At 35.6% G+C, this 27,534-nt stretch overlaps 1 protein-coding gene across 1 annotated transcript in view; it reads right to left on the bottom strand.

The window, feature by feature from the left end:
• Positions 1-27,282, bottom strand: part of SGO2 (shugoshin 2) — a 37,412-nt gene extending 10,130 nt beyond the window's left edge. Inside the window, exons 1-8 of the mRNA XM_063105437.1 lie at positions 27,224-27,282; positions 24,971-25,105; positions 22,903-23,078; positions 22,080-22,157; positions 14,676-14,761; positions 7,547-7,782; positions 3,205-6,126; positions 1,624-1,771 (exon numbers count right to left, since the gene is read on the bottom strand). Of these exons, the coding sequence (XP_062961507.1) occupies positions 1,624-1,771; positions 3,205-6,126; positions 7,547-7,782; positions 14,676-14,761; positions 22,080-22,157; positions 22,903-23,078; positions 24,971-25,103 (3,779 nt within the window). The 5' untranslated portion in view covers positions 25,104-25,105; positions 27,224-27,282. The remainder of the gene's footprint in view (positions 1-1,623; positions 1,772-3,204; positions 6,127-7,546; positions 7,783-14,675; positions 14,762-22,079; positions 22,158-22,902; positions 23,079-24,970; positions 25,106-27,223) is intronic.
• Between the last annotated feature and the right edge of the window lie 252 nt (positions 27,283-27,534).

The following is a 27,534-nucleotide window of genomic DNA, read 5'->3' as shown; positions in this document are numbered from 1 at the left end:
CAAAAGTTGGTGAGGATAAGGAGAAATCAAAAACCTCATACAACATTGGTGAGAATGTAAGAAGGTGCAGCAGGTTTAAAGAAGTCCGGCAGTTCCTTAAACAATTAAACATAGAGTTACCATATGACCCAGAAATTGCACTCCTAGGCATGTACCCAAGAAAATGAAAACATAAGTACACACAAAAATTTGCAACAAAAATGTTTATAGCAGCATTATTCATAACAGCCAAAAGATGGAAACAACCCAAACGTCCATCAACAGAAAAATGAATAAACAAAATGTTTACATCTATACAATGGTAAATCTATACAATGGAATATTATTCAGTCATAACAAGGAATAAAGTACTAATAGTGCTACAATATGGATAAGCCTTGAAAACACACTATGTGAAAGAAGCCAGTCACAAAGACCACATATTGTATGATTCCATTCATATGAAATGTCTAGAACAGAGAAATCTATAGAGACAGGAAGTAGATTAGTGGTTTTGAGATCTGGGGGTAGGGGAGTGTTATCTATAGGGTACAGGGTTTCTTTTTGAGGTGAAGAAATGTTCTAGAATTGACTGTGGAGATGGGTTTCACATATCTGAGAATAAACTAGGAACCACTGAATAGTACACTATAAATGGATAAGATATATGTTATGTGAACTATATCTCAATAAAGCTTTTTTTTTTTTTTTAAAGCCCCTTGGTCCTTTTATTTCACTCCTAATTTACTTCTTTCATCCTCCCTTGTGTTACTGCCATCTGCTGGTTATTGTTTAACACACCTGTCAAAACCATCTGTTAGATGTAATACTTTTCTAGTTTTCTTAAGAACTTTGTTACGAAGTTCTTGTTTTTTCAAGATACATATAGAATATTTTAGAAATTAAATGACTCAATATTTTAAAAAATACTACAAAAAAAAAGACAGATGAAGCAAATATGGCAAAATGTTAATAATTGTTTTTTTTTTTTTTAAAGATGACTGGTAAGGGGATCTCAACCCTTGGCTTGGTGTTGTCAGCACCACGCTCAACCAGTGAGCTAACCGGCCATCCCTATATAGGAACCGAACCCAGGGCCTTGGTGTTCTCAGCACCACACTCTCTCGAGTGAGCCACGGGCTGGCCCAAAATGTTGATAATTGTTGAACCTGAAGAATAAATTGTCTTTGTTGAGGTATGTTTGAAATTCACAAAAATAAAGAAAAAGGACTTATTTACAGCAAAGGACATATAAACCACTTTGAATTATTCTAGGGAACAAGGTAGGAAATAAGTGTAGGTAATAGATGTGGAAAATAGTGCTTTGTAAATCATAGGCAACAAATTTTTAATATTATAATTATCAAGTTACAATTTAAAAAATAACAGTAGTAAAATTGGAAACTAAACAAAACTAAACCAATTTAAGTCCAGACACCAAAAAAAGAAAAGAAAAACAGAGCCTGTTAAAAGAACACATTTCTTCAAATCTTAACTAAATCATACTGTGGTTGTTACATGTCAACAATATATGTTTTAACTGATATTCAAGAGTGTTCAAAAACTAATTCGGGCAGAAATATTTTTAGGTATATATTTTATAATAGCATACTAAAATAACTTTAATATCACTGAAATACTTACCTTTTGAGACTTGGCTCTTTTAAATCGAGAGGAACACACCTTCTTCTTCTACTTGGCAGCTCTGAAGATAGATGTTCTGACTTATTTTCAGATTCAGCAGTGTTATTTGGAACACTGGTATTTGTCAAGTCCTGTAACAGTCTATCACCTGAAAAGAATATATTTTTCACAAATACTTGTAAAAGTATATATGAAGAGATGGAAATAGATAGACTATCTATTTCAAATCATTTGCAATTCATTGCAGGAAATTTTAAAATTAACAATTTAATTTTGAGAGGAAAGAGACTAAAACTTCAAACAAACCATCAAAGTATCCTGCAATGTTTTTATTCTGAAATCACGTACAGGCTGACAAAAAACCCTCATAATTCAACTCTTTTCACAGAAGGATGCAAATGACTGCATATTCATTCAACTTATCTGTCACTGACTGCCCACCCTCTGAATGACACCATGAGGATCAGAGTCCTCTAAGGTATCCTGCAACTCTAGACCTTTGCATTTCTTTTAGCTTCAGTGTGCCTTTCATATGGAATAGTCTTACCATCAAAGTCCTAAGGTTCTACAGACATATGAGGGTACCTCAAAAAGTTTGCGGAAAAACTGAATTAAAAGATAATATGAATCTTTCCATGCACTTTTTGAAGACTCTGTACATCAAAATGTTAGGTTCCCTGTAGAAAATTTTAACTGATACAGGAATGTCTAATGTTACAAAATTTTTAATGACAAAGGAACATTTTTAGGACCCAATGTTAAGGAAAAAAGGTGGGATAAGTAAATGTTATATATTGTATGATTTCAAATATATATTTAAATATCCATAGATCCAAATTTGCCTGTACGTGGTAAAATACTGTCTGCAGTTATTCCAAGTGATTTTCTCCCCTCCCTTTTTCCAATTCTCTACTTTCAGTTTTATGCAATGAGTTTTATTTTAATAACTGGGGGAAAATAAAAAGTAAACACTAAAGGTAAAAAATCTTATTGTTTAGGGCCTAAAATGCTGCCTTAATGATGCCTTTGCAGATTCCTCTAGTCAAAATTACATCCCCCGTTACATCCCTTAGCATAACATATGTACTTTTATCAAAGAATCATTCATATACCACATTTGTCCACTGTTACTTTTACATACATGTATTCTGAGGAAAAGGGCTAGTATTGTTTATTTCTCGGTCCTCTACAACAACTAGAATATGCTTTGATCATATTAAATATATGCTGTTGAATGCAGAAAGAGTCCCACCCTTAGGAAACCTATAATTGTCTTTGGTAAAATAAAACCAGTGCAATTCACTATTAAATACATTTAAAATACCCAATTCCCTTCAAAAGGAAATTATCTGGCTAAGGCCATTATTAGACAACTTTCTGGTTGAGGATAAATCAGTATTTTAGGGTGCAAATGTCCAAGACACTCTCAGTATTACCTTCCCAAAGTATTAAATTTTATTTAATTCCTTCATGCTGTCTCTACAGATTATGCTACAAAGCTATATATTGTTTTTAAATTCCGTAAAAATGTCAGTTATAACAGGAAATACTTTACTAGCTAAGTTCAGGTTACTGACCTACCTATTCCTGACTTTTGTGTTCTCTGGTTGACTTTAAATTTCATCTCTTTCATCTTCTCATGCACATCTTCACTTGCTTGAAAGACTGGTGAATTCTCCAGGGCAAAATTTTCTTTTATTATCAGACTCTTAGTAGAAGAAATACTCAAAGGTACTGAACTTTCTTGAACACTGTCAAAGGAAGAATCTTGTATGTTAGGTGAATATATTTGAGATAAAGGTTTAAACACCTTTGTGTAAAAGTCTGGCTTAATTTTGACAATTTTCTCATTCTCCAAATTGTTTTCCTTATCAGCTTGTTCAGAGTCCACTGACTTTCCCTGAATGGTGTTGGGTGTTATCTCCATTACGTCATGGCTATCTGGAGAAGGATCTACGAAGGTCTTCCTTTTCTTTGATTTGGATGTCATTTTATTTCCTTTCTTGACCTGGCACTCTCCTTCTTTGACCACTTCCACAAAGGGGAGATCTCCTTTTTTACTGAGAGTTGTAGTGCTCCGCTTCTGATTCTTAGGTAGTTCAGTTTGGTTTCCAGGATCAGAATCTGTTTCTTTAGTAACATGTTTAAAACCAGATTCTAAAGAGATAGATGTCTGTGAAGAATCTGTTAACTGCAAAATAGGTTTGTTCTTAATTTTTGTCAAAATGTTCTTTGCTTTGCTTGATGATTCTTTCTTATGCTTTTTCGCTAGTTTATAAGGATTTGGGATTTGATCACAACTTTCCTTTTCATTATTGTTGATTTCTGTATAGTATCCGCTAATAATGCCTTGGCACTCAAGTCTTTGTTTAGATTTATTTATTTTAAAATGAAGATCTTTTGTATAGCTTTCTAGGCCATGAACACCTTTATCATTATCCTCATATATCTGGTTCATTTCAGAAACTATTTCTGTCTTCTGATTTACTTTCTGCCGAAGCTTCTTATTTACTTTGGATTCGTTTTGCTCAGCAGGCTGCGTATCAGTGACATGCTTTTCCAAATCCAATATATTCTGGGTCTCATAATCACATAAATTTTCATTATCTTTGGTGGGGAGATCGGCTGTTTGAAATTCATTTGTGACTTGTAGATTTTCAGAAATGATTTCTTTATCCTTTTGGATTAAAGAAAAGAAGTTACCTTTTTCTACTTCATGTATACCTTCATCATCGTTCTCACAAATTTGGTTGATTTCAGAAATTATTTCTGTCTTTCGATATGCCTTTTGTCTAAGCTTTTTATCTATTTTCAAATCATTTTGACAAGTAGGTTGCATATCATGAACATGTTCTTTCATCCCCAAAACATTTTGAGTCTCATAATCACATAGGTTTCCACTATCTTTGGTAGAAAGAGCAGGTGTTTGAAATTCACTTGAGTCTTCTAGGTTTCCAGGGATGATTTCTTTAATCTTTCGGGTTAGGAAGAAAGAGTTACCCTTTTCTGGGTAATGCACACTTTTGTCATTTTCTAAATGACTCACTTCAAAAATTATTTCTGTCTTCCGATTTACTTTCTGCCTAAGCTTCTTATTAACTTTTGATTCGTTTTGCTGAACAGGGTATACATCGATGACCTGCTTTTGCAAACCCAACACATTCTGGATCTCACAAGGGTTTCCATTACCCCTGGTGAGAACAGCAGGTATTTGAAAGTCTTTTGAAACTTCAAGGTTTCCAGAGATGGTTTCTTTATCCTCTTGGGTTTGAAAGAAAAAGTTACTTTTTTCTGGGCCATGCAAATCTTTGCCATTATCTTCATATATTTGGCTCACTTTAGAAATTATTTCTGTCTTCCGATTAACTTTCTGCCTAAGCTTATTTATTTTTGATTCATTTTTCTGCGTAGGTTGCGTATCAGTGACATGCTTTTTCAAATCCAATATATTTTGGGTCTCATAATCACATAAATTTCCATTATCTTTGGTGGAAAGATCAGCTGTTTGAAATTCATTTGTGACTTCCAGGTTTTCAGAAATGGTTTCCCTATCATTTTGGTTTGCGAATAAGCTATGGTTTTCTAACTTATGAATCACAAATGTCTGTCTAGAAGCTTTACTTTTATTGCAAGGGAGGGAATTTTGACCCATATCAAATTTACTCTCCTGCTGAAATTTATCTGAACTTTGGGAGAAAGGGTATGCTTCCTCTTGCTCACTTGCAACATGTATTCTTTTTTTCTTTTTATTATACTGTATATTTTGTCTGTCATATTCATCAAAGCCATTACGAAGGGTTATTTTATTCAGTATGCTCACCTGAGTCATCTGTCCAGTATTGGAAATAAGATTTGGATCTTCTGAATCCTTTCTGCCATCCAAAACAACAGATCTTCTTTCTGGACTATTTTCAGTCTTTTCCTCAATATTCACATCTGAACTATTTTTAAATTGTCTCTTTGATCTTTCTTTCTTTTTTTCAGAGCCTGAATCTTTCACTTTTCTGAAAGTTTTTATTTCACAATCATTCAGTTTTTTATTACTTTTATTTTTAATGCCCGTTGAAACTGTAACAATTTTGCTTACTTCACTTGCAGTTAAATCCATGTCAGCATCATACACAGTTTTCTGCAGTTGAAAGTCAACATTGTCATTACCCTGAACTTGATTCACACACTCTGCATTAGGTTTACTGGCAGACTCAGAAGATAAGCCAGGAAGGCATGGACTATTTCTTTGCATTTTAATATTTGTTTCATTAGTACAATCATTTATTTCATCATTCCACTTTAATTGTGGACTTGAAACCCATTGTTGATCTAAATCTGTTGCACAGGGAATGTCTGCAGAAGGATTATTTGACTCCCAAGATGACCCTCGCTTTTTCCGTTCAGTCACATTACTAGAAGATGGTCTCTCCTTTTCATGGCCCATAGGTGGGGCATTTCTCATCTCACTTATTAGAGAACTCTTAGAACTCTGGTCTGAGTGAGAATGGATTTCTACAAAATAAAGGAAAATAAAATTCAGAAATAAGTAATGAAATAAGAAATAAGTTATTTTAAACAAATTAGATTAGAAATCAAGCTGTTCCACAGTAAGGATTCTGACAATGTGTTCCATTCAGATCCTTATATTACTAAGAACTGTGCTGATAAAATTAAATTAGAAATGATTAAGGTATTTTCATTAGTCATATTTTACATTTGCATCCATGGAAATATACACTGGGAATTCACTCTGCATCAGCCCTGAAGAGTGAAGTATAGCCAACTGTAGAGCCATTAACATATATTTCTAGAGTAGAAGGAGGCTAGGAAATGAACACTAATTAACTCTGACAAGGATTACTGTCAAAAGGCTATCAGCAGGCAGCTAAAGTTTATATAAATTTTATATATATAAATTTTCAGAAAAGAAAAATAATTCTAAGCTCTAAATTCAATATAGCTATGCTTCTTTATACTAATCTGAAAATCTATGACGAATATGTAAGCACCCCAGATTATCATTTAGGAATACCATGTAAAATAAAATGTAAGTGCCATCATACTTTCTTACTCAATCACTACCCAAGCTCAAGTTTTTGCTTTACCACTAATTGGTTAAGATCTTAAAAAAGTCACTATATCTATCTAGGCCCCCAATTTTCATATCTATAAAAAGGGGAGGGTGAAACTAAATAAATAAATACATCATAAGCTAAGATACCAAGAAAAGCTCTTTAGGCCCACTCATTTCTAAACACTGCTTTCAGAGTGCTGTGATTTGGATATGGTCTGTCTCCAACAAAATTCATATTGAAACTTGATCCCCAATGTGGCAGTTTTAAAAGGTATGGCCTAGGGGGAGGTGTTTGGATCATGGGAGCCAATCCCATATGAACAGATTAATACCCTTCCACAGTGAGGGCAAGTAAGTTCTTGGGAATGGATTAGTTCCAGCGAAAGCAGGTTGTTAAAAAGTCTGGCTTCCTAGGTTTCTCTCTTTTGCTTTCTCTCTAACCATGTGATCTCTCTGCCCACATCTGCTCCCCTTCCACTTTCTGTTATTAAGTGGAAACAGCCTGAGTCTCTTGCCAGGTGCAGCTGCCCAGTCTTGAACCTTCCAGCCATGAGAAATGTGAGCCAAATAAACCTCTTTTCTTAATAAATTACCCAGTCTCAGGTATTCTGTTATAGCGACACTATAGGGACTAAGACACAGAGTAACAGTATTAGGCCACTGTGGATCTGACATTTGTCAGCATATTTACTTCTAAATTAAATTTTTCACCAGCAGTATTAAATGGTAGAAATGAGCAAATCTGTAACATGAGAGTTAACTTATTAACTGTTTATATACCCTTGCCCTCATGAAGAAAACCTGATAAATGTAGCTATTTAATACTGATACTCGAATAAATTTTTAAAACAATCTCACCTTTGGGAAGTACATCAACAATAGAAGAAATATGTTCTGAATCATCTAAACCATACATATTCTGATTATTTTCTTTAAGAAATAACACTTCCAAATTAGACTGAGTTGATAAAGGTTGTCTTGTTGCTATTGAAGAGGGAATATCAGGTGATGTCCTTGATATAATATTGTTGTCACATTGCTTTTTCTCTTTCTCTTTATCATCATCATCATCATCATTTGAAGTTAATGGAACCCTAAAGTCAAGTGAAAATGAAATGAAGAATTTTGTATTTTATAAAAATTATTTAGAAATTTGCATATCTTATATATGCAAATAGTTCTTTCTATATTCCATTTCATTTATTTAAGATCCAATCACAAACTCACCTGATACCTTTTCATGCCCAGTGAAGATGCTTAAAGATAGAATATAGGTAGCTTCTAGTAGTACAAAACTTGGAGTAAAAGAATAATGCTTTTAATCACAGTGGCCCCAAAAGAAAATAATTGATATAATCACTGGCTGGGCTATTAGAATACTACTAATAATGAAATGAATAAAGTTCAAACATACTTATAAATAGTCATGTATAATATTTATACCTTTCCTATAATTAATTCTATGAAATATCCAAATCACTTCCTTTGGTTTCTAGCAAGTATAATTGTACATAAACTTATGTGTGAAATAAGTTTGCTGTGTTTCCAAAAGGCATCCAAGTAAACTAACACCATATTCCTAGAGTAGTTAAATCCATAGGAGAAAAAAGACAGAAACCCACAGAAACAATGATAAAGTGACATTCTTGCGTTCAACAGAAGAGGAGTAATATTTCCCAATAACGGTAAAAATTTTACCTTGTACTCCAAAGAAATCATAGATATCTTAAAATAATTTATACTGAGAAAAATAAATATTGAAAAATATTTGTGGGCTGGCAGGTTAGCTCATTGGATAGAGTGTAGTGTTATAACACCAAGGTCAAGGGTTTGGATCCCTATACTGGCCAGCCATGGAAAAAAAAAAAAAAAAAAGGAAAGAGAAAATATATAAAAAAAATTTAAAGGCAACAACTAGTAAAACAGCCATTGAGAAGAAATTTTTAAACCACTTGAGAAAAGTTAACAAAAATAAAAAGTGGGATTCCACTTCTAGTAACAGCCGAATAGCTATATCAGACTAACCCTACCAAATATAATGACTATAAATTCTGGATAAAACATTAAAAAAAAAAAAAGAAAGAACAAAAAAACAACTAATAGAAGTTAATGGAAAATGAACATAAAGCAGGTTGAGGAATACAGGCCAGGGTTTATACTTAGAAGGTGACTTTCCCATTGCTTACAGTCTCAATCAGTGCCACATTCAAAAAAAGCTAGAAACCCACAATCTTACTGCATCAAGATCAGAATTAAGGGCAACTACAATAGCTATAAAGTGATGGGGGGGAATATCAGATAAGACAGTAGGTAGAGAGGAGAGTCCCAAATATTGCATATGAATGCTCTCCAAATCTGTAGCTGACCTCTGAATCACATATATGTGAGGAAGATTCCAAGCAGCCCAGCTAAGAATAAAAGAACTGAAATGAGATTTCAGTTGTTGCTCATCAGAGTTCAGATATGGTTACTGTCTATAAAATTAAGACATCAAAACTCTTTGGAGGAACATAACTGAATCCATATTGTCTACAACATGGGATTCACAATGTCTGGGTACAATCCAATATTATTCAACATATAAAGCAACAGGAAAACATGATTGAAACTCAAGATAATCCAAAGAGAATAACTCTGATATATAAATGGTCAATAAGCACATGAAAATATGCTCTATATCATTAATAATCAGGTAAATGCGAATCAAAACCCCAATGAAATACCACTTCACACCCATTACAATAGCTAGAATCAAAAGAATAGACAATAACAAGTGTTGGTGAGGATGTGGAGAAATTGGTACCCTATTATTTGCTAGTGGGAATATAAAATGGTGCAGAAGCTTTGGAAAACAGTTTGGCAGTTCCTCTAAATGTTAAACAGAGTTACCATATGACCTAGCAATTCCACTCCTAGGTATATATTCAAGAAAATTGAAAACACATGTCTACAAAAACACTCATATGTGAATGTTTACAGCAGGTAAAATAGCCAAAAGGTGGAAACAACACAAATGTCCGTCAACTGATGAACAGATAAACAAAATGTGGAGTATCCATACAATAGATTATTATTCAGTCATAAAAAGAAACGAAATACTAACACATGCTACAACATGGACAAACCTTGAAAATGTTATACTAAGTGAAAGAATCCAGACACAAAAGGCCATATATTTTATGGTTCCATTCATATGAAATGTCCAAATAGGCAAATACATAGAGACAGAAAGTAATTAGTGGTTACCACAGGTTAGAGAAAAAGGAAAAGGGAAGTGACTGCTAATAGATAGGAGAATTCGTTTTAGAGTGATAGAAATACCCTGGAATTGGAAAGTGGTGGAGGTTACACAACTTGGTGAATACAGACATACCTCGTTTTATTGAGCTTCATTTTATTGCACTTCACAGATATTGGGTTTTTTTTACAAATTGAAGGTCTGTGGCAACCCCGTATCCAGCAAGTCTGTCGGGACCATTTTTCTGACAGCATGAGCTCACTTCATGTTTCTGTGTCACATTTTGGTAACTCTTGTAATATTTTGAACTTTTTCATTATTATTATATCTGTTATGGTAATCTCTGATTGGTGATCTTTGATGTTAAATGATTGTAAATTGTTTTGGTGCACCACAAACCGCAGCCACATAAGAAGACAAACAATAAATATTGTGTGTGTTCTGACTGCTCCACCGACCAGCCATTCCCTGTCTTTCTTCTTTTCCTCGGCCTCCCTATTCCCTGAGACAATACTATATTCAAATTAGGCCAATTAATAACCCTACAATGGCCTCTAAGTGTTAAAAAGCTAGAAATGATTAAGCTTAGTGAGGCAGGCATGTTGAAAGCTGAGAGAGGCTGAAAGCTAGGCCTCTAGCACCAGTTACCCAAGTTGTAAACGCAAAGGAAAAGTTGTTGAAGGAAACTAAAAGTGCTACTCCAGTGAACACACAAATGAGAAGAAAAACAGCCTTATTGCGGATATGGAGAAAGTTTGAGCAGGCTGGATAGAAGACCAAACCAGCCACAAAAGTCCCATAAACGAAAGCCTAACCCAGAGCAAGGCCCCAAGTCTCTTCCATCCTATGAATGCTGAAAGAGGTGAGGAAGTTGCAGAACAAAAGTTTGAAGTTAGAAGAGGTTGGTTTATGAGGTTGAAGGAAAGAAGCCATCTCCATAATATAAAAGTGCAAGGTGTCACAGCTGATGTAGAGGCTGCGTTAAGTTACCCAGAAGATCTAACTAAGATAATTAAGGTAGCTACACTAAACAACAAATTTTTGTCAGTCAGACAAAACAGCTTTCTATTGGAAGATGATGCCATCTAGGACTTTCCTAGCTAGAGAGGAGAAGACAATGCCTGGCTTCAAAGCCTCAAAGGAAAGGCTTGACACACTTGTTAGGGACTAATGCAGCTGGTGACTTGAAGTTGAAGCCAATGCTCATTTACCATTACAAAAATTCTACGGTCCTTAACAATTATGCTAAAGCTACTCTGCCTATGCTATAAATGGAACAACAAAGCCTAGATGACAGCACATCTGTTTACTGCATGGTTTACTAAATATGTGAAACCCACTTTTGAGACCTACTGCTCAGAAAAGAAAATTCCTTTCACAATATTACTGCTCATTGACAATGCATCTGGTAACCCAAGAACTCTGATGGAGATATAAAGGGAAATTAATGTTGTTTTCATGACCACTGACACAACATCCATTGTAGCCATGGATCAAGGAGTAATCTTAACTTTCAAGTCTTATTATTTAAGAAATACATTTTGTAAAGCTATAACTGCCATAGATAGTGATTCCTCTGATGGATCTGGGCAAAGCACACTGAAAACCTTCTGGAAAGATTCACCATTCTAGACGCCATTAAGAACATTCATGATTCATGGGAAGAGGTCAAAATATCAACATTAACAAGAGTTTAGAAGAAGCTGATTCCAACCCTCATGGATGATTTTGAGGGGTTCAAGACTTCAGTGGAGAAAGTAACTACAGATGTGGTGTAAATATTAAGAGAACTAGATAGAATTAGAAGTGGAGCCTGAAGATGTGACTGAATTGCCACAATCTCATGATAAAATTTTTTTTAATGGATGAGGAATTCCTTCTTATTAATGAGCAAAGTGGTTTCTTGAGATAAAATCTACTCCTGGTAAAGATGCTGTGAACATTGTTGAAATGACAACAAAGGATTTAGAATATAACATAAACTTAGTTGATAAAGCAGCAGCAGAATTTGAGAGGATTGACTCTGATGCTGAAAGAAGTTCTATTGTGGGTAAAATGCTATCAAACAGCATTGCATGCTACAGAGAAATCTTTCGTGAAAGGAAGAGTTAATTGACGTGGCAAATGTCATTGCTGTGTTATTTTAAGAAACTGCCACAGCCACTCCAGCCTTCAGCAACCACCACCCTGACCAGCCAGCAGCCATCAACATCGAGGCAAGACCCTCCACCAGCAAAAAGATTACAACTCCCTAAAGGCTCAGGAGATCGTTACCATTTTTAGCAATAAAGTATTTTTTAATTAAGGTATTAACCTTGTTTTTTTATACATAATGCTGAATAGTCTACAGTATAGTGGAAACATAACTTATATGCACTGGAAAACCAAAAAGTTCATGTGACTCACTTATTGTGATATTTGCTTTACTGTGGTGGTCTGGAACCAAATCCATAATATCTCCAAGGTATGCCTGTATATAAAGAACTCCTATGAAAACGACAGACAACCCAATAGAAAGAAATTAAACATGAATAGATGCTTAACTTCATTAGTTATCAGGGAAATTAAAATTAAATCCTCAATATAATACCAATACACACCCCCAAAATGGCTAAAATGAAAAGACACAATAACAAGTTTTGTTGAGGATATAGAACAAGAAGAATTCTCATATATCGTTGATAGCAATATAAATTGGTATAATCTCTTTAGGAAATTATTTGGCAGTTTCTCCTAAAGCCAAATATATAGAGAGCAAGTAATTCTACTCTGAGGTATGTACCCAACAGAAACATGTACATACATTCATCAAAAGACATCTACATGGCAGTCCTATTTGTAATAGACCAAAACTGGAAAAACAATGAAATGTTCACCATAAGAAGAATGGATACATTGTGATATAATCATATAATGGAATACTATACAGCAATGAGAACAAATGATTTACAACTACACATAGCAATACGGATGAATCTCACAAACATAATGCTGAACAAAAGAAGCCAGAGACAAAAAACCAAAATACTGTATGATTTCGTTATATGAAATTCAAAACCACACATAATCAATCAATCTACGGTGTTAGTAGTCAAGATAATATTTATTCTTGGGTGGGTGTTAGGTAGTGACTAGAAAGGGGCACATGGGTATTTGAGGTATTGGTAATGTTCTGTTCCTTGGTCTGAGTATTGGTTACACAACAGTGTTGCCTTTGTGAAAATTCACCTTGCTCTAATATGTATATTACACTTCAAATAAAACTTCACTTAAAAAAGCGCAATGAAATTTTTTAGAGGGCAAGTTGACACTTGATTCACATGTCTATATGAAACAGTATGTGCACAATGACAGTCAACATATTTTGAAAAAGTACTAAGGACCTATAAGACTACAAAATTTAATATTTTAAAACTACTAGAGCAATTAAAATGTACTGGTACAAAGTGGCAATAGTATACATAATAGTCAAATCAATGGAACAAACTAGAAAGAATAGAAAGTGACACAGTAGGTATGAGAATTGCTTACTATCGTAGAGATAAGCATTTCAATATATAAGTGCATTTACTTGTATGCTTAAGTAAAAACCTTAAACCTGTACGTTACATAACAGAAAGAACATTGTCTAATAGGCACATGAGGATTTTGGCCAATTCTATTAATTCATTGAGTTATTTCACCTCTCTGGGTCTCAATGACTGTCTTTTAAAATCAAAGGTTTAAAACAGGGTGCTTTCTATGACTTATAATCAAACTAATTAAGAAATGAGAATTTTGGACAGGAGGAGAATAGCAAAGATAATGAAAGTTAATTTTAAAGCTTGGGGAAGTATGCAAGACAATAAAGATAGAAACAGTTACCAGATTTACCCAGCAAAAAACAACATGAGGCCAGTGGTGACCTGGAGGAAAAGAAAGGAAACAAATGGAAAGTGGTAGGACACTACAGATGAACTTGGTTATTGAACTGGGGGGTAGATTTCCTTGGAGTCCTGAAGACCAAACCTATAGCAGGGTACCACAAACACTTCATTTCCACCTTAAGAGGCAACTATAGGTTGATAAATCCTGAACATTGTTCAACGCACACAAACACTGATTGTGTTATATAAAATATACATACTCTGAACCAGTGTAATTCAAGTCCATAAAACTAAGAGTCCACTTGTGCCTCTTTCTTCTCTAGGGTCTATGGGAAAGCTGAAAATTACTTCAAAGTTTAAAACTGAACTCTATTAGATTGTCTTCAGTTTTTTTTTTTTACTGGCACAATGGTAATAAGTACAAATGCTCTGAACTTACAAACAGCCTACTTCCCAACAAACCCATCGTAAATCGAAAATATTGTAAGTAGAAAATGCATTTAATATACCTAACCTACCTGAAACATGCTCAGAACACTTACACTTAGTCTAGAGTTGGGCAAAATCATCTAACACAAAGCCTATTTTATAATAAAGTGTTGAATACCTCATGTAATTTACTGAATACTATACTGAAAGTGAAAAACAGAATGGTCGTATGGGTGCTTGAAGTACGGTTTCTACTAAATGTGTACTGCTTTCGCACCACTGTAAAGCTGAAAAATTGTTAAATCGAACCATCATTGGGAACCATCCATATTTTATTATTTATTTTTAAATGTTTTACTATGTTTCAAGAAAGCAGATCAAATAAAAACTATTCAAAGTCCAATTGAGAAAGAAGTTTGCAAGTCAGTATTTAACCAAGTTTTGAAGCGATTACCTTGCAAATGGAAGACGTGTCAACTTGCACTGTTTACTAATCCGTTTCTTCTTGCTAGCTGGCAGTAGAAAGGGACTCTGATTGAACTATTTTTGAAAAGAACAAAGAAAATGGGGAAAAACAGTTTCTAATCTCCTTAAATCATGTTTGTTATTAAAGTATCAATTTATAAAAGGATATCATAGTAGTAGAACAATTCTTGCATTTGCCTTCAATAGTTTTAATGAGAATAATGTGATGATGAGGTTAAAACACAGTTCATCCTTAATCATGCCACCCAAAGATAATCACTACCAATATTTTGGTATATACCCTTCCAAACTTTCTTCTACGCATAGGAATAAATACACATGTGTATGACCACATATATACAATATCTTTACACATACACAATATGTTCATGTCTACATGTGTATTATATAATACATTATTGGATTTTTATAATACATATTTTAAATGGCTTTTTAAAATTCCAAGTGTGGGCGATTTTAATATATCTTTTATATTTTTGCTTTATTTTCCACATTTTCTGAACATATTTTAATTAATTAATAAGGACAAAAATCAGGTAATACACAACTGTTTTTCTATTACAGTGCTAAGCTGTAACAGAAACAGGGATATGGCCAAATTAACAAGCTGATTTTAAATTCATATGGAGATGCAAAGGACCTAGAATAGCTAAAACAACTTTGAAAAAGAAGAACTGAGTTGGAAGGCTATAGTAATTGAGACAGTGTAGTATTAGCATAAAGACAGACAAATAGATCAGTAAAATAGAACTGGCAGTCCAGAAATAAACCCACACATATTTGACCAATTAATTTTTGACAAAGGCACAAAGGCAAACTGGGGAACTTAGTCTTCCATACTCGCCAGGTTACAAAAAGGCAACAATCCTCTGAACCAGGAGTACTGTTAGAAAAGGCTGAGGGGACAGTGAGAACAGCCCAGCAATAAGAGCCCCTTCCCACCCAACCATGTCAGTGGAGGACCTGTCTGGACTTCCATTCTCTTTCACACTCTTTTTATGGGATGGTCAGTCAGGAGCAGCCATTTAGAGGAGACAGGGGAGAGACCAGAAAAAAAATCAAGGTTTATTATACTCACAGGACCTAGAGATAAGAGGCACAGCACACCATGCAGGGTCACGTGGAAAAGATACCAGGATGGTCAAGAAGCAAAAGACAGGAACAAGAGGAAGGTTTAGGCCACAGCCTTTATTAAGGTTTCCATGTGAAAATCAGGGCAGGGTGAAAAGTTTAGGACCGGCTGGTCTGAATAATTTCAGCAGGCTCTAAGCTATTGGAGAGGCCCTACTGGCCTGGCATCTGGTCCTGGGATGATTAAGCAGAAGAATATTGCCTCCTGGAGTACAGGGGTCAGACAGAGGAAGTCTGGCTCGGGATCAGTCAGTTTATATCTCAAAGGCATACTCCTGGCTAAGCCCAGACTATATCTAAAAATCAGGGCTAGCCCTGGGAAGGGCAGTGACTCCACAGCCAGTGAAGTTGTTAAAGACGCTGAAACATCATAATATACAGAAAATAAAATGTATATACACAACACATCCCTACTCAGTGATAACAAGGAGTTATCCCTCTCCTCTAGGGTGATGAGAGAGGAAGACTAATAGAGCTAGGATTTTCACCACTCTTCTGCAGTAACATCTACCCCCCTTCATTATCTCCCTCATCCTGGTATCAGTGGAGGTCATGAAAGTAATAAGATGCTCCTCCCTGCCCCAGCCAGGGTGGTGTCCCAACCTGAACCCCCAACCCCACCCATCAGTTACAAGGCATCCCTCCCTACCAAGGTGATGTCAACAGAGGCTGAAAGAGGAACCTAAATTTTACCCCTACTTAGCAGTAGGCAGTACTTCCCCTTACCACCAGCATGATGTCAGAGGAGGTCTGCTAAAACAGAAGACTTAAATACTATCTGGAGTGTCATAACATAATATACCTAAAAGGCCCAAGATACAATCAAAAATCACTCATCATAACAAGAATCAGGAAAGTTTAAAATTGAATGAGAAAAGACAATCAACAGACACCAAAACCGAGGTCACACAAATGTTGGAATTACCTAGCAAGGATTTTAAAGCAAACAACATAAAATATTTCAACGAGCAATTACTGACATGCTTAAAATAAATAAAACAATAGAAAGTCTCAGCCAAGAAACAGAAAGTCTCAGCAAATAAATAGATGTAAAGAACCAAACAAAAATTTAGAACTGAAAAATACAATAACCAAAATGAAATAAAATATCTAATGGGCTCAACAGCCAAACAAAGAGGACAGAAGTAAATTTTAAAAACTGGTGAACTTGGAGACAGAATAGAAATTACGTGAATTAGATAAGAGTGAAAAGAGACTGAAAGTGTCAAGGATTTGTGGATTACAAGGGTACAACAAAAGACATAATGTTCTTGTCGTCAGAGTCCCAGGAGAGAAGAATGAAGGAAAGGCTGGGAAAATATTTGAAGAAATACTGGTTGAAAATGTCCCAAACTTGGCAAAAACATCAACCTACTCATTCAAGAAGCTAAGTAAACCCCAAAAAGTATAAACCCAAAGAAATTCACACCAAAACACAACAAAGTCAAAATTCTCAAAACTAAAGACAATGAAAAAATTTTGAAAGCAGTGAGAGAGAAATGACATCTTACCTATGGAGTTAAGAGAAAATAAAAAATAAAGTTAACAGTGACTCAAAGTTAGGAAAGTAACAATAAAATAACCACAGAAAAGCAGGAGGACTTATTAAAAATAAAAATAAAAATATAATAAGTTTGAAACACCGAAACTAGAGAACTCAAAATTAAATTAATTTGATGGTTCTTTTAAAAGAACAAAATAGGAAAAAGGCAATAACCTAACACCATGAAGAAAAGACAGGGAAAATCCCAAATACACAAAATCAGTCAACTGGGGAAATACAACACAAACAAAACTAAAAGAATAATGACAGACTACTTTGGTCAACTCTGTGCAAATCAATTTAAAAACTTGTACGAATCAATTTAGTAAAATTGGCCACGAAGGAGAGAAAGACATTTTCCTAAGCAGACCAATATCCACAGAATAAATAAATAAAGTTAACCAAGAGCTACCACTCCCACCAAAAAAGTCCCAGGTCTAGATCGCTTCACAGAAGAATTCTACCAAACCTTTAAAGAAAAATAATTCTAATACTATATCACTTTTCCAGAGCATAGGAAAAGGAAAACATCCAAATTCTTTTTATGAGCTTAGCATATATAACATTTTTACCAATGCCTAAAGACTGTACAGAAAGAAAACTTGAGACAGATCTCACTTATGTATAACAATAAATCCTAAACCAAATAGTGGCAAAAAGAATTCAACAACACATTAAAATAATAATAAATGATTTCTGAAATTTATTCCAGAAGTACAAAATTAGGAAAGCTACTAAACAAGGAATCATATTAAGATACCTAAAAAGGAAGACCACATGATCAGCACCATACTAAAAAGGCACTTTACATTATTTACCATTATTTTTATTTAAAAAGCTCAGTCACATTGGGATTGCGGAATACGTACCTTGCTCTTTTAAAAAAAGCAAGCATCATCCTTAATGGGGAAACACTATTCAACATTTTATAAGTATTTATTGCACTCTACTGCATTCTAGACATTGTTCTGATATAGACAAAAACCCTGCACTCAAGAAGCTTACATTTGGATGGGATGAACAATAAAACAATATTAATGAGTAAAATTATGTTATATAGTGTTAAGTGCTAAGGAGAAAAATTAAAGTGGTAAGCAGAATATGAAATGTAGGGGTGGGGGCGGGGAAGTGTTAAAACATATACAGAGTGCCAGGGAAGGCTTCACTGAAGTGACTTTAGGACACATTTGGAAGCAAGGGAATTCACTACATGGGGAAGAATGAGTATAAAGGCACTGTGGTGGCAGCTTGAGAGAGTGGGAAGAAACCTGTGCTGAGGAGATTAAAGAGTGAAAGGAGGGGGAGATAGTAAATTAGGGGAGAGAAAAGAGAAATAACAAGAGTCTCAGCTTTCAGATCATATCCGGAAAGAGAAGAGAAGAGAAGCCACTGGAGGGTTTGAAGCAGAACCTAACATTGTAACAGGAACTCTCTGACTGTTACAATGAGAAGAGAATACAGAGAGGCAAGGGCAGAAACAAGAAGCCCAAGTTGGGATGCTATCACAATATTCAGGTAAGAGACACAGGTAATGGTGCCCTGGACATGGGTGTGAGAGGATCATGAGAAGTGGGAGAATTCTGGATTTTGAGGGCAGAGCTAAAAGGATTTCCTAAAGGATCAGATATGGGGTGTGAAAAAAATGGCAGGAAAAGAGAGTTGTAATTAACTCAGAGGAAGACTTTAAAAGGAACTGGTTTGGTGGCAAATGTGAAATTTGAAATGCCTCTTAGACATCCAAACGGATGCCACATAGGTAGATGCAAATTTGGGAATCATCAATATACAGTAGTAATTAGAACCATGAGACTGGATGAAATTATGTAGGGGGAGCGAGTGTAGACAAAAAATAGAAGTCTAAGAACTGAATACTGGAACACTCCCAAAACCTAGCAGTCATGAAAATAAAGAGGAACCAGCAAACAGACTGAAAAAGAACAGCCAGGAAGATAGGAAGAGACTTAGAAGAGTGTAGTACCCTAAAAGTCACGTGAAGGTCAGTATAAGGACCTAGAATTATCCACAGGTTTTTGCAACATGGACACCAACGGTGACTTTCAAAAGAGCAGTTTTAGGAGAGTGGTGGCAAAAACACAATTGTAGTGGGTTCAATAGAAACTGGAGACAGTCTAAACAACTCTCAAATAGTTTTGCTACAAAGGAGAGAATTGAAATAGTTATTGGGAGGTAAGTGGAGTAAGAAGTTTGTTTGTTTGTTTGTTTTAAAATGAGAGATAATAACATCTTTGCATCCTCGTGGGAATAATCCAGAAGGGAGGAAAAAAATAAACAATGCAAGAGGGAAAGGCATTCTACACTAATGTCAAGCCAACAGCAAAAGACAACCCAAGTGTCCAACAGGAGCCTAGTTAAATAGATTATAAGTCCATTCAACATCTATCCCAAGCAGCACTAAAAAAGGATGAAGAAGCACTCTGTGTAATCATATGGAGAGATACACAAGTTATGTCACTAAAAAGAAAAAGTAAGACATAGAACAGTTGGTATAGCATGCTATCTTTTGTGTAAGAAAGAAAATTTTAAAAATATTTATATTTTTTGTTTGTTTTAATGTAAAGAAACAAATGAAAGCAGTTACCTGCATGAAGTATAGGGAGAAGAGAGGATGGAGAAGAAAGTAGCTGGAGGCAGGACAGGAGCATGTGTGAGACTTCCTCATTCTATACTGTTTCTATATTGTTCTGGTGTTAGAACGACATGTCTATATTATCCATCACCCTCCCCCCTCAACAACTGAAAAAAAAGGAATCATGAAACTTAACGTGCAAAAATTAGCTTGTTAAATAATACGTCCAAGAAAGTGGACACCTAAATTGTATGCTCTACCTTTGTCCCCCAACTTCTGTATCTACCTACTCTCTGTTTATTACTTTTCCTTAATTTAAATGCTGATCTCAGCCCTCTTCAAGTTCTCGAAAAAGAATCACACAAAAAACATCCAGGAATAATGTTGACTTTACTAAAGATTTTTTTAAAGAACCAATGGAAGGAAGTGGCTTTATGTCACATAACTCACGACAAATAGTTGGCCCATTTTTTAGGGCTATCTGTCCTCCAAAGTTCCTTGGGTATGGGTGATAGGACCCTCTCCACTTGCACATCTTACCAAACTAGCTTCTTTCTCTTACTCCAGGTCAATTCCTGTAGTGACTCTGTACTCCCCACTACTGTATCAGATACCATCTTAGTAATTTATTTAGGGCAGTTCAATTCTGCCCTGCAAGCTGACCTGGAAAACAGAGACCCCTTGCTGACTCCCCCCACTCACCCAGTAGAAAGCATCTCTTCTTAGAGGATGCTAAATGTTTAAGACACAGCCCTGGTCAATGGTTGTACTAGGTATCACATTTACAGTGCTAGCAGTTAGCTACACTTCCTTTGAACATTATCCCTCAGGGACATTTGCATAAACCCTTTCTTCATCCAAATGTGGATTAAGTTAAACTATAAACTACCTACTCTTTGGCTAGCTTTCATAAAAATTCTGACAAAGGAGCTAAATATTGACCACATAGGTTGAACGAGTTCATACCTTCTTAACATAAAGACTAGGATGCATTTAACGATCAATAAAGAGCCTTATAAATTACATTTAAAAGTTTTTAAAAGGAAGTATTTTCAGAAAATTTAGAAAACAGGAAAATACATATACAGTTAAAAAGTAATAACATTGATTGTGCTCTTCTATTGTCAGAACACACACAATATCATTATACATGCCTTGCAGAAGAGAAAACTAAGGTCCAAAGAGTTTAAGTCCAAGGTCATAGAGCCAGGAAGTAGCAGAGTTGGGATCTAAGTATAGGCAATCCCATTTAAAACCCACCCTTTGAAAATTGAGACTTTACTAAACTTTCTTAGTTTATATTACGTATATTTTTCCTTCTCATTAATTATTCCTTCACACTATTTTTCCGATTTAGATACTTGAGTTAATTTCACTAATATTTGGTCTTTCTCCCTTCCTGGTTTTTCTGATTTAATTTTCCTTGTGCCAGATTACAAGAGCTCTTTAACTATTGATATTAATGCTTTGTCTGCCATATTTAAATAATTTTCCAGTTTGCCATTTATCTCTTATTTTTATGACTTCTAACTTTCTGAAAATTTTTTTCTGAGGAAAATCCATCAATAGCTTCCATTATTGTTTCTGTCTTTGCTTCTAGGTATAGAATGGCCTCTCTTATCTAACTTGAATTAATTTGCATTTTCTCTTTATTTTCTATGATTTCCTTTTATATATTTAAATCCATCTTGAATTTATTTTAGAGAGTGATATGAAGTAGGATCTGCCTCTATTTTTTCCCCAAATAGAGGCACAGGTTTTTCAATCATGTCCATCTTTTTTTTTTTTTTTTTAATAATACAAATTCTTTCCTAATCTAAAATGCTACCTTTCTACTAATGTCTTTATGTTTCTGAGTCTGTTTAGGGGCCATTATGTTACACTGAGCTGTCTAATCCTGTTACTTTTAACCAAAACCTAATTTTTATATAATAATTTTAATAACCTATTATACAAAATGATAATATGCTGTTAATAAGTTAAAACTGTTATTATTCTCATTCCCTTACACAAAGTTAGAAATATGAAATGCTAACCTTGATGCCATTTAACTTTCTCAATTATCCTCAGTAATGCTAAAAAATGATACTACTCACACAAATTCTACTTACCTCAGAAAGACTGCTCATTTCAATTGCAGTTATCAAGCTATTGCTCATGAGTGCTTCTATTTCTATAAGCTTCTTATTCTGTATATGTAAAATAAAGAAAGACCCCCTTTCATCAAGATCACATTAAACTAAAACAGTACTATATCGTATAATCCAAATAGTCACACACATACACACATATTTTGAATGCTTTTGAGCTATCAATTTAATTTTCCTACTTTTTTTGTCTTCTCCTGGCAATTTAACATTTGTGAGCCACAGAAATTTAGCCCTCAAGTATAGTATGTCATTTTTCCATTTTTTTATTAATTTCTACTCATTTTAGATTTAGCACTATAGTTGCAGCCAAGCTAATCATTGGCTCTCACTGCCCTGTCTGTCAACAGAGTCGGAAGTTGGAAGGAAAAGCAAATACTACAATCTCCATTCTATTTGGCTTGTGGCCAGTGAAATGCTGAGATTAAAGGAGAATGCAAACACTCTGGGAACTCCCCTCCTTTCAATTCACTGGAGGAATTATGCGCATATTTTAAAAATGTATTAATGCATCAAGCTTTGCTCAAGATAAACAATCAAATGTTGATCAAGGTATTATACTGATTTGCAGAGCACATAAGCACACATTTAGAATTTAGACTTAAGACACCTATTTTATTACCCATTAACAATTTGTACTTTAACATAAATTTATACGGTATACTGACTTTCAATAAGTTTTCACAACAGTTGAGATTTAAAAAAACATTTTTAGAGCTTTTATAACAATGTAGTTTAAAAGATTTAAGTTATAATTTAGAATTTGAAAATAATATAGTTTCCTTACCAAGTTATTTAGCTTTAGGCGAAGAAATGTGTTCTCAAAATTCAGTTTCTCCACTTCTTTTTGCAGTACCATCTTTTCAGTTGTAACTCTTCGAGAATTCTCTTTCTCTCTACTAAGAGCCTGAGCTAATGCCCTGTTGTTGTGCTTCAAAGAAATTTTGAAAATAGAAGAATTGTCTGTAAAAAGATTTTTAAAAGAGTTAATATTAAACTTATACCTTAATAAATTTTCATATTCCTCAGTAATACTATTTTAGACAAAATGCATTTCACTTTATAAGTTTTAACTGAAGGTTGGAAAAGAAGAAAATGATAATACACCCAAAGTTTGGAAACAGAATTAGGAGTAAGAGGACTGTATTATAGACACAGTAGTCTATATAATTAGATCAGTCACAAAAATTTAAGCTTGACACTTGTTGCCCTACCTTCCTTCCTACCTTTGACTAGGAAGCAGACTGGAGAAGCTGATCCCATGCTCTAACTGGAGATGTCCATAGGAATTAGGATAGCCAATCTGTAAAAATTTTCAAGCCAGTGCCTGAAGCTCCAGAACTAGACAAATTAGTTAGTACTCCCAAAGTCCACTTTTTAAATCTCTAGTGGAAGGGGGCATACTAACTGTAGGGACAGATCATCTAAACCCTGTGGGACCTTCCACCTGTATCCAAAAGATCTTACTGCTTATTTCTAAGCATCTATTGAAATCTAAACTTGACCTCTTCTCTTTAAAAGCACTATGTAAATATGATTTATATCACTCCTGGGTTGGCCGGTTAGCTCAGCTGGATACAGCATGGTGTTGTACCACCAAGGTCAAGGGTTTGAATTCCTGCACTGGCCAGCCCCCCTCCCATCCCTCCCATCCCCCCCCAAAAAAATCAGTCCTCAAAATGCTTTTCTGTTGGTAGCAAAGAAATTTCATTGTGAATTCCTTGGTAAAGCTCACTTTTAAAATAGCATATTTCCTTAGTACACTTAAAGCACAATTTTCGTAGTTTTGATTTATATGCCATTATTCACTATTCAATAACATATTCCCCCGCCGAATGAAAGAACAGTGTATGTAAAATAAGTTTTATAAATTTAATAATAGTTTTTAAGTACTCAGAGAAAGTTTGAAAAATCTAAAAACCAGGGTCCAAAAAAATACTTTATCTTTGATACAGAGAGAGTAGTTTCAAATAGCCATCCTTGCTATAGTAAATGGAAATAGACTAGAACCGGTTTAGGATCTCCAGAAGCTAAAGGGTGATAACATTTTCTGGTTGTTCTCCTCAAACTCTGCATATTCCTTTGTAACAGTGGGTTGTAATGGTCCTGCCAAAGACAGCAGGCAATAGCCACTGTAGATGGTCTGATACAAAACATGGCCCTAGCAACCTGGGTAGGAGCAACATCATGATTTAAAGATACTCAGGAGGTTCAGCCATTGCATAAGGTACATGTAATCATCTTGTATGTCACAGGAGCCATATATGCAGGAAATGTGACTACAAGGATACCACCCCCCACTCCTGCTAAGATGGACACAAACCATTGAGATCATTTTTGGAAGTAATGAATATTTGTCTTGGGGAATTTTCCCACCTCCTTTTTTTGCCCTTCTGACATCTTAACTCCAAAATTCATGAAATCCCATTTCCGATGTACTCAGTGCTCTCATGATAAGCACTGGTTATATAAAAATCACCCACTACAGCACTCTGAGCCAACCACCTCTAGGTTACCCATCCAGTTGCTATAACATGCCAGAACAATATGTTACTCTTTTTAGCTCTTTTCCATAAAAGTCACACTGATATTTTCTTTGCAGTGTAGGAGGAAGCTGCCTAGGGCCACCCCAGCCTCACTGCTAAAAATCCAGTTGTTACCACTGAGGGTAAATCACCAAAACCACCCAATAATAGGAACTGAAGGAGACAGAAAGGATCAAATGGAAAAAAGTATCAGTTAACAAAATAGTCCTTTTAGTAATTTTCCATACTTGATAAAATAAGGTACCAAATACATCAATTCTCCAGGGAAAAGTAAAAATGTGAGTGTATTTTAAAACTAACCGCACTTACTTAATATTTTTGTTTTGATTTTTGAAGCAAGAGAAACATTCAGCTTAGCAGTCTTTGAAATTCTTTTGTCTTTTGCATGTCTCTTAATTCCTGAGGTAAAAAGCGAGCCAGTTTCTATCACTGGGCACTCCATCACTGAAGTGAAAAAAAAAGCAAGTAAGCAAGCATAGTATTGTTTAATAAGAGAAAAAAGAGTAACTGATAAATACATTCTAAAAAGTAACAATCATAACAATAATATACTTTGTACAGTATCTGCAAAACCCTTTGTATAAAATCTGAAAGTATGAATGTAATCAAAAGTGGTTTAAAGTAGAACCCCAAAAGGTAAACCTATACTGTATTACATTTATAAACCAGGCACTAGGCACAGCACTGGGGACAGATGACAGGATATGGTCCCTGCTCTCATGGAATGCATGGCCCAGCATGGGTATAGACACTGTTTTGACATAATTGTAAGAAGTGTAACCTTAGAGATATACACACAGTTTAATGTATACAGAAGAGATATACTTAATCCAAGGGGGCAGGGGGCTTGAGGAACAGGCAGGAAATCTTAAACTTGTCTATTTGTCCACTAGATTTATGGTCTATTATGGAAACAGGAACAAAAGAAATCATTACATTATAGTATGACAAGAATATTGGCTACAATACACAGTCCATAGAAGTTATTAACTCTGCCTGGGCAAAGGAAAAGAATCAGAGTTTCATTGAGAAGGTGCAATTGATGTTGAGCCATGTACTTGGACAGGACCAACGTCCCCAATCCTCCATTCCCTCCTCAAGCTTCCTTGCTCCCATCTGCGGAGATCTAGGGAAAAAAACCTGTCTCCTGTACCTGCCTAAACCCCAGGACTCAGCCTCTCCACCATTACCTGCCTTGAGTCCGCAGGACTAATCTCACTGTGCTCTTTATGTCAATCACCACAAGAATCCCCATACGTCACCATCATCTCCCTCACTTTAATCTCCCTCCAGTTCTGCACATCCTTCATTTGGTCCTGGGGTAGGCTGAAAAATGTTCTCCCCTCTCCCCGCTAAATATCAAGTCCCTGTAATTCCAAACCTTATGTGGATAAAAGGGTCTTTGCCACTTCATTTGCAGTAATTTGTTAGAGCAGCCAAAGAAAACAAAAACAGTTTCCATCTCTCACCCTTGCCCAACTCATAAAGTCCTCTAGAACTCATAGTCCATCATCAACAAAAGCTCTGTTAATCTCAATCTCTTTTCTGAATGTTCCCTTCATCTTATGGAACCAGCCTCTTCCCAGAGGACACAGATTCTCCTGCAGTCCTATCAGGTGAGGGCTGTTTTTTTTTCCCCATAGCCCTCTTTGAGGTCACATCACATTCATGCTTGCAGACCATTCATCCTCCCTAAAAATTCCCAGCCTGAATACAGTGTCATTAGACTCCATTATCACATACCCTTCATTGTTACTGTCAACTACCAACCCCTGGTTAATCCTCTTAACTCGTTGATAATTTCATATCCTGGCTCACTGTTATTCTTTCAGAACACTTAAGCAACCTGTGGAAAATTTCCTCAAAACTCCTCTTACAATTACCTACCTACCATCATCTGTATCCGTGTATTTGTCTTCTCTTCTACTGTTATAATGAACTGTCTGTGCTCCTATCTAAAGCCAAGCTTGACTTACTTCCATATGGATCCATGTACTGGATCCATGCCTTCTTGCCTTCTCATAGGCAACACACCAACAATTCTCTGCTCTACATCATCATCTACCTCATCAACTTTTTCCTTCTCCCCTGGTTCATTTTCATGAACATACAATGATACTGCTATTTCCCTCATCCTAAACAACCCTCTTTTGTTCACACTTCATCCTCAGAATACCACTCCAATTCTCTGCAGACCTTTACAGCAAAACTCAAAAAAAACAAAAACAAAAACAAAAACAAAACCCCAAGCGGGGGGGAACTGTATACTCAGCGATATGATCTTAAAACATCTCCAAGTCTCAATTTCCACATTTATAAAATTATTGAAAATAAGGGCATCTACTCGTAGGGACTAAATGAGCCAGTGTATGTGCAGTGCCTAGTATGGAACCGGGCACACAGTCAGCACTCCATATCACCTATTTTTTATCACTCCGAAGCTCTTGTCCGGCCAGCACCTCAGCTATCTAGGTACGAAACATTCAGTTCCACATCCAATTCTCCTCAACTGGATCCCTCCCCTAGAATGACCACTGTCCCTATTCCCTACCGAAACGCTACCTGTACACCAGGAAGACCCAGTTCAAGTTCTCAGTCCTCCCCAGTCTTCCATCACTTCTTCGCCTTCGGCCGGCCTCCCTTCTAAACGAGCGCTCCCAACGAGAGGGCTGCTCCAAGAACTTCGGCAGCGCCTAACAGTCACTCAGCAGATATTCATCGAGCGCTCACAATCAACTAGGAATTGTCCTAGAAGCAGGGAGTACAGCAGTCTACGAAGACAGGAATCCCTTCTCTCAAGGAGCTGACAAACCGGTGGTTCGCCCCCTGGCCTAGCTGGGCGCTCAAGTCCCGACGACAAGAGGCAGTGACTC

This window comes from Cynocephalus volans, chromosome 1 (genome assembly GCF_027409185.1).
Source record: "Cynocephalus volans isolate mCynVol1 chromosome 1, mCynVol1.pri, whole genome shotgun sequence".
NCBI lineage: Eukaryota > Metazoa > Chordata > Mammalia > Dermoptera > Cynocephalidae > Cynocephalus > Cynocephalus volans.
This window is presented reverse-complemented; position numbering and strand designations above follow the sequence as displayed.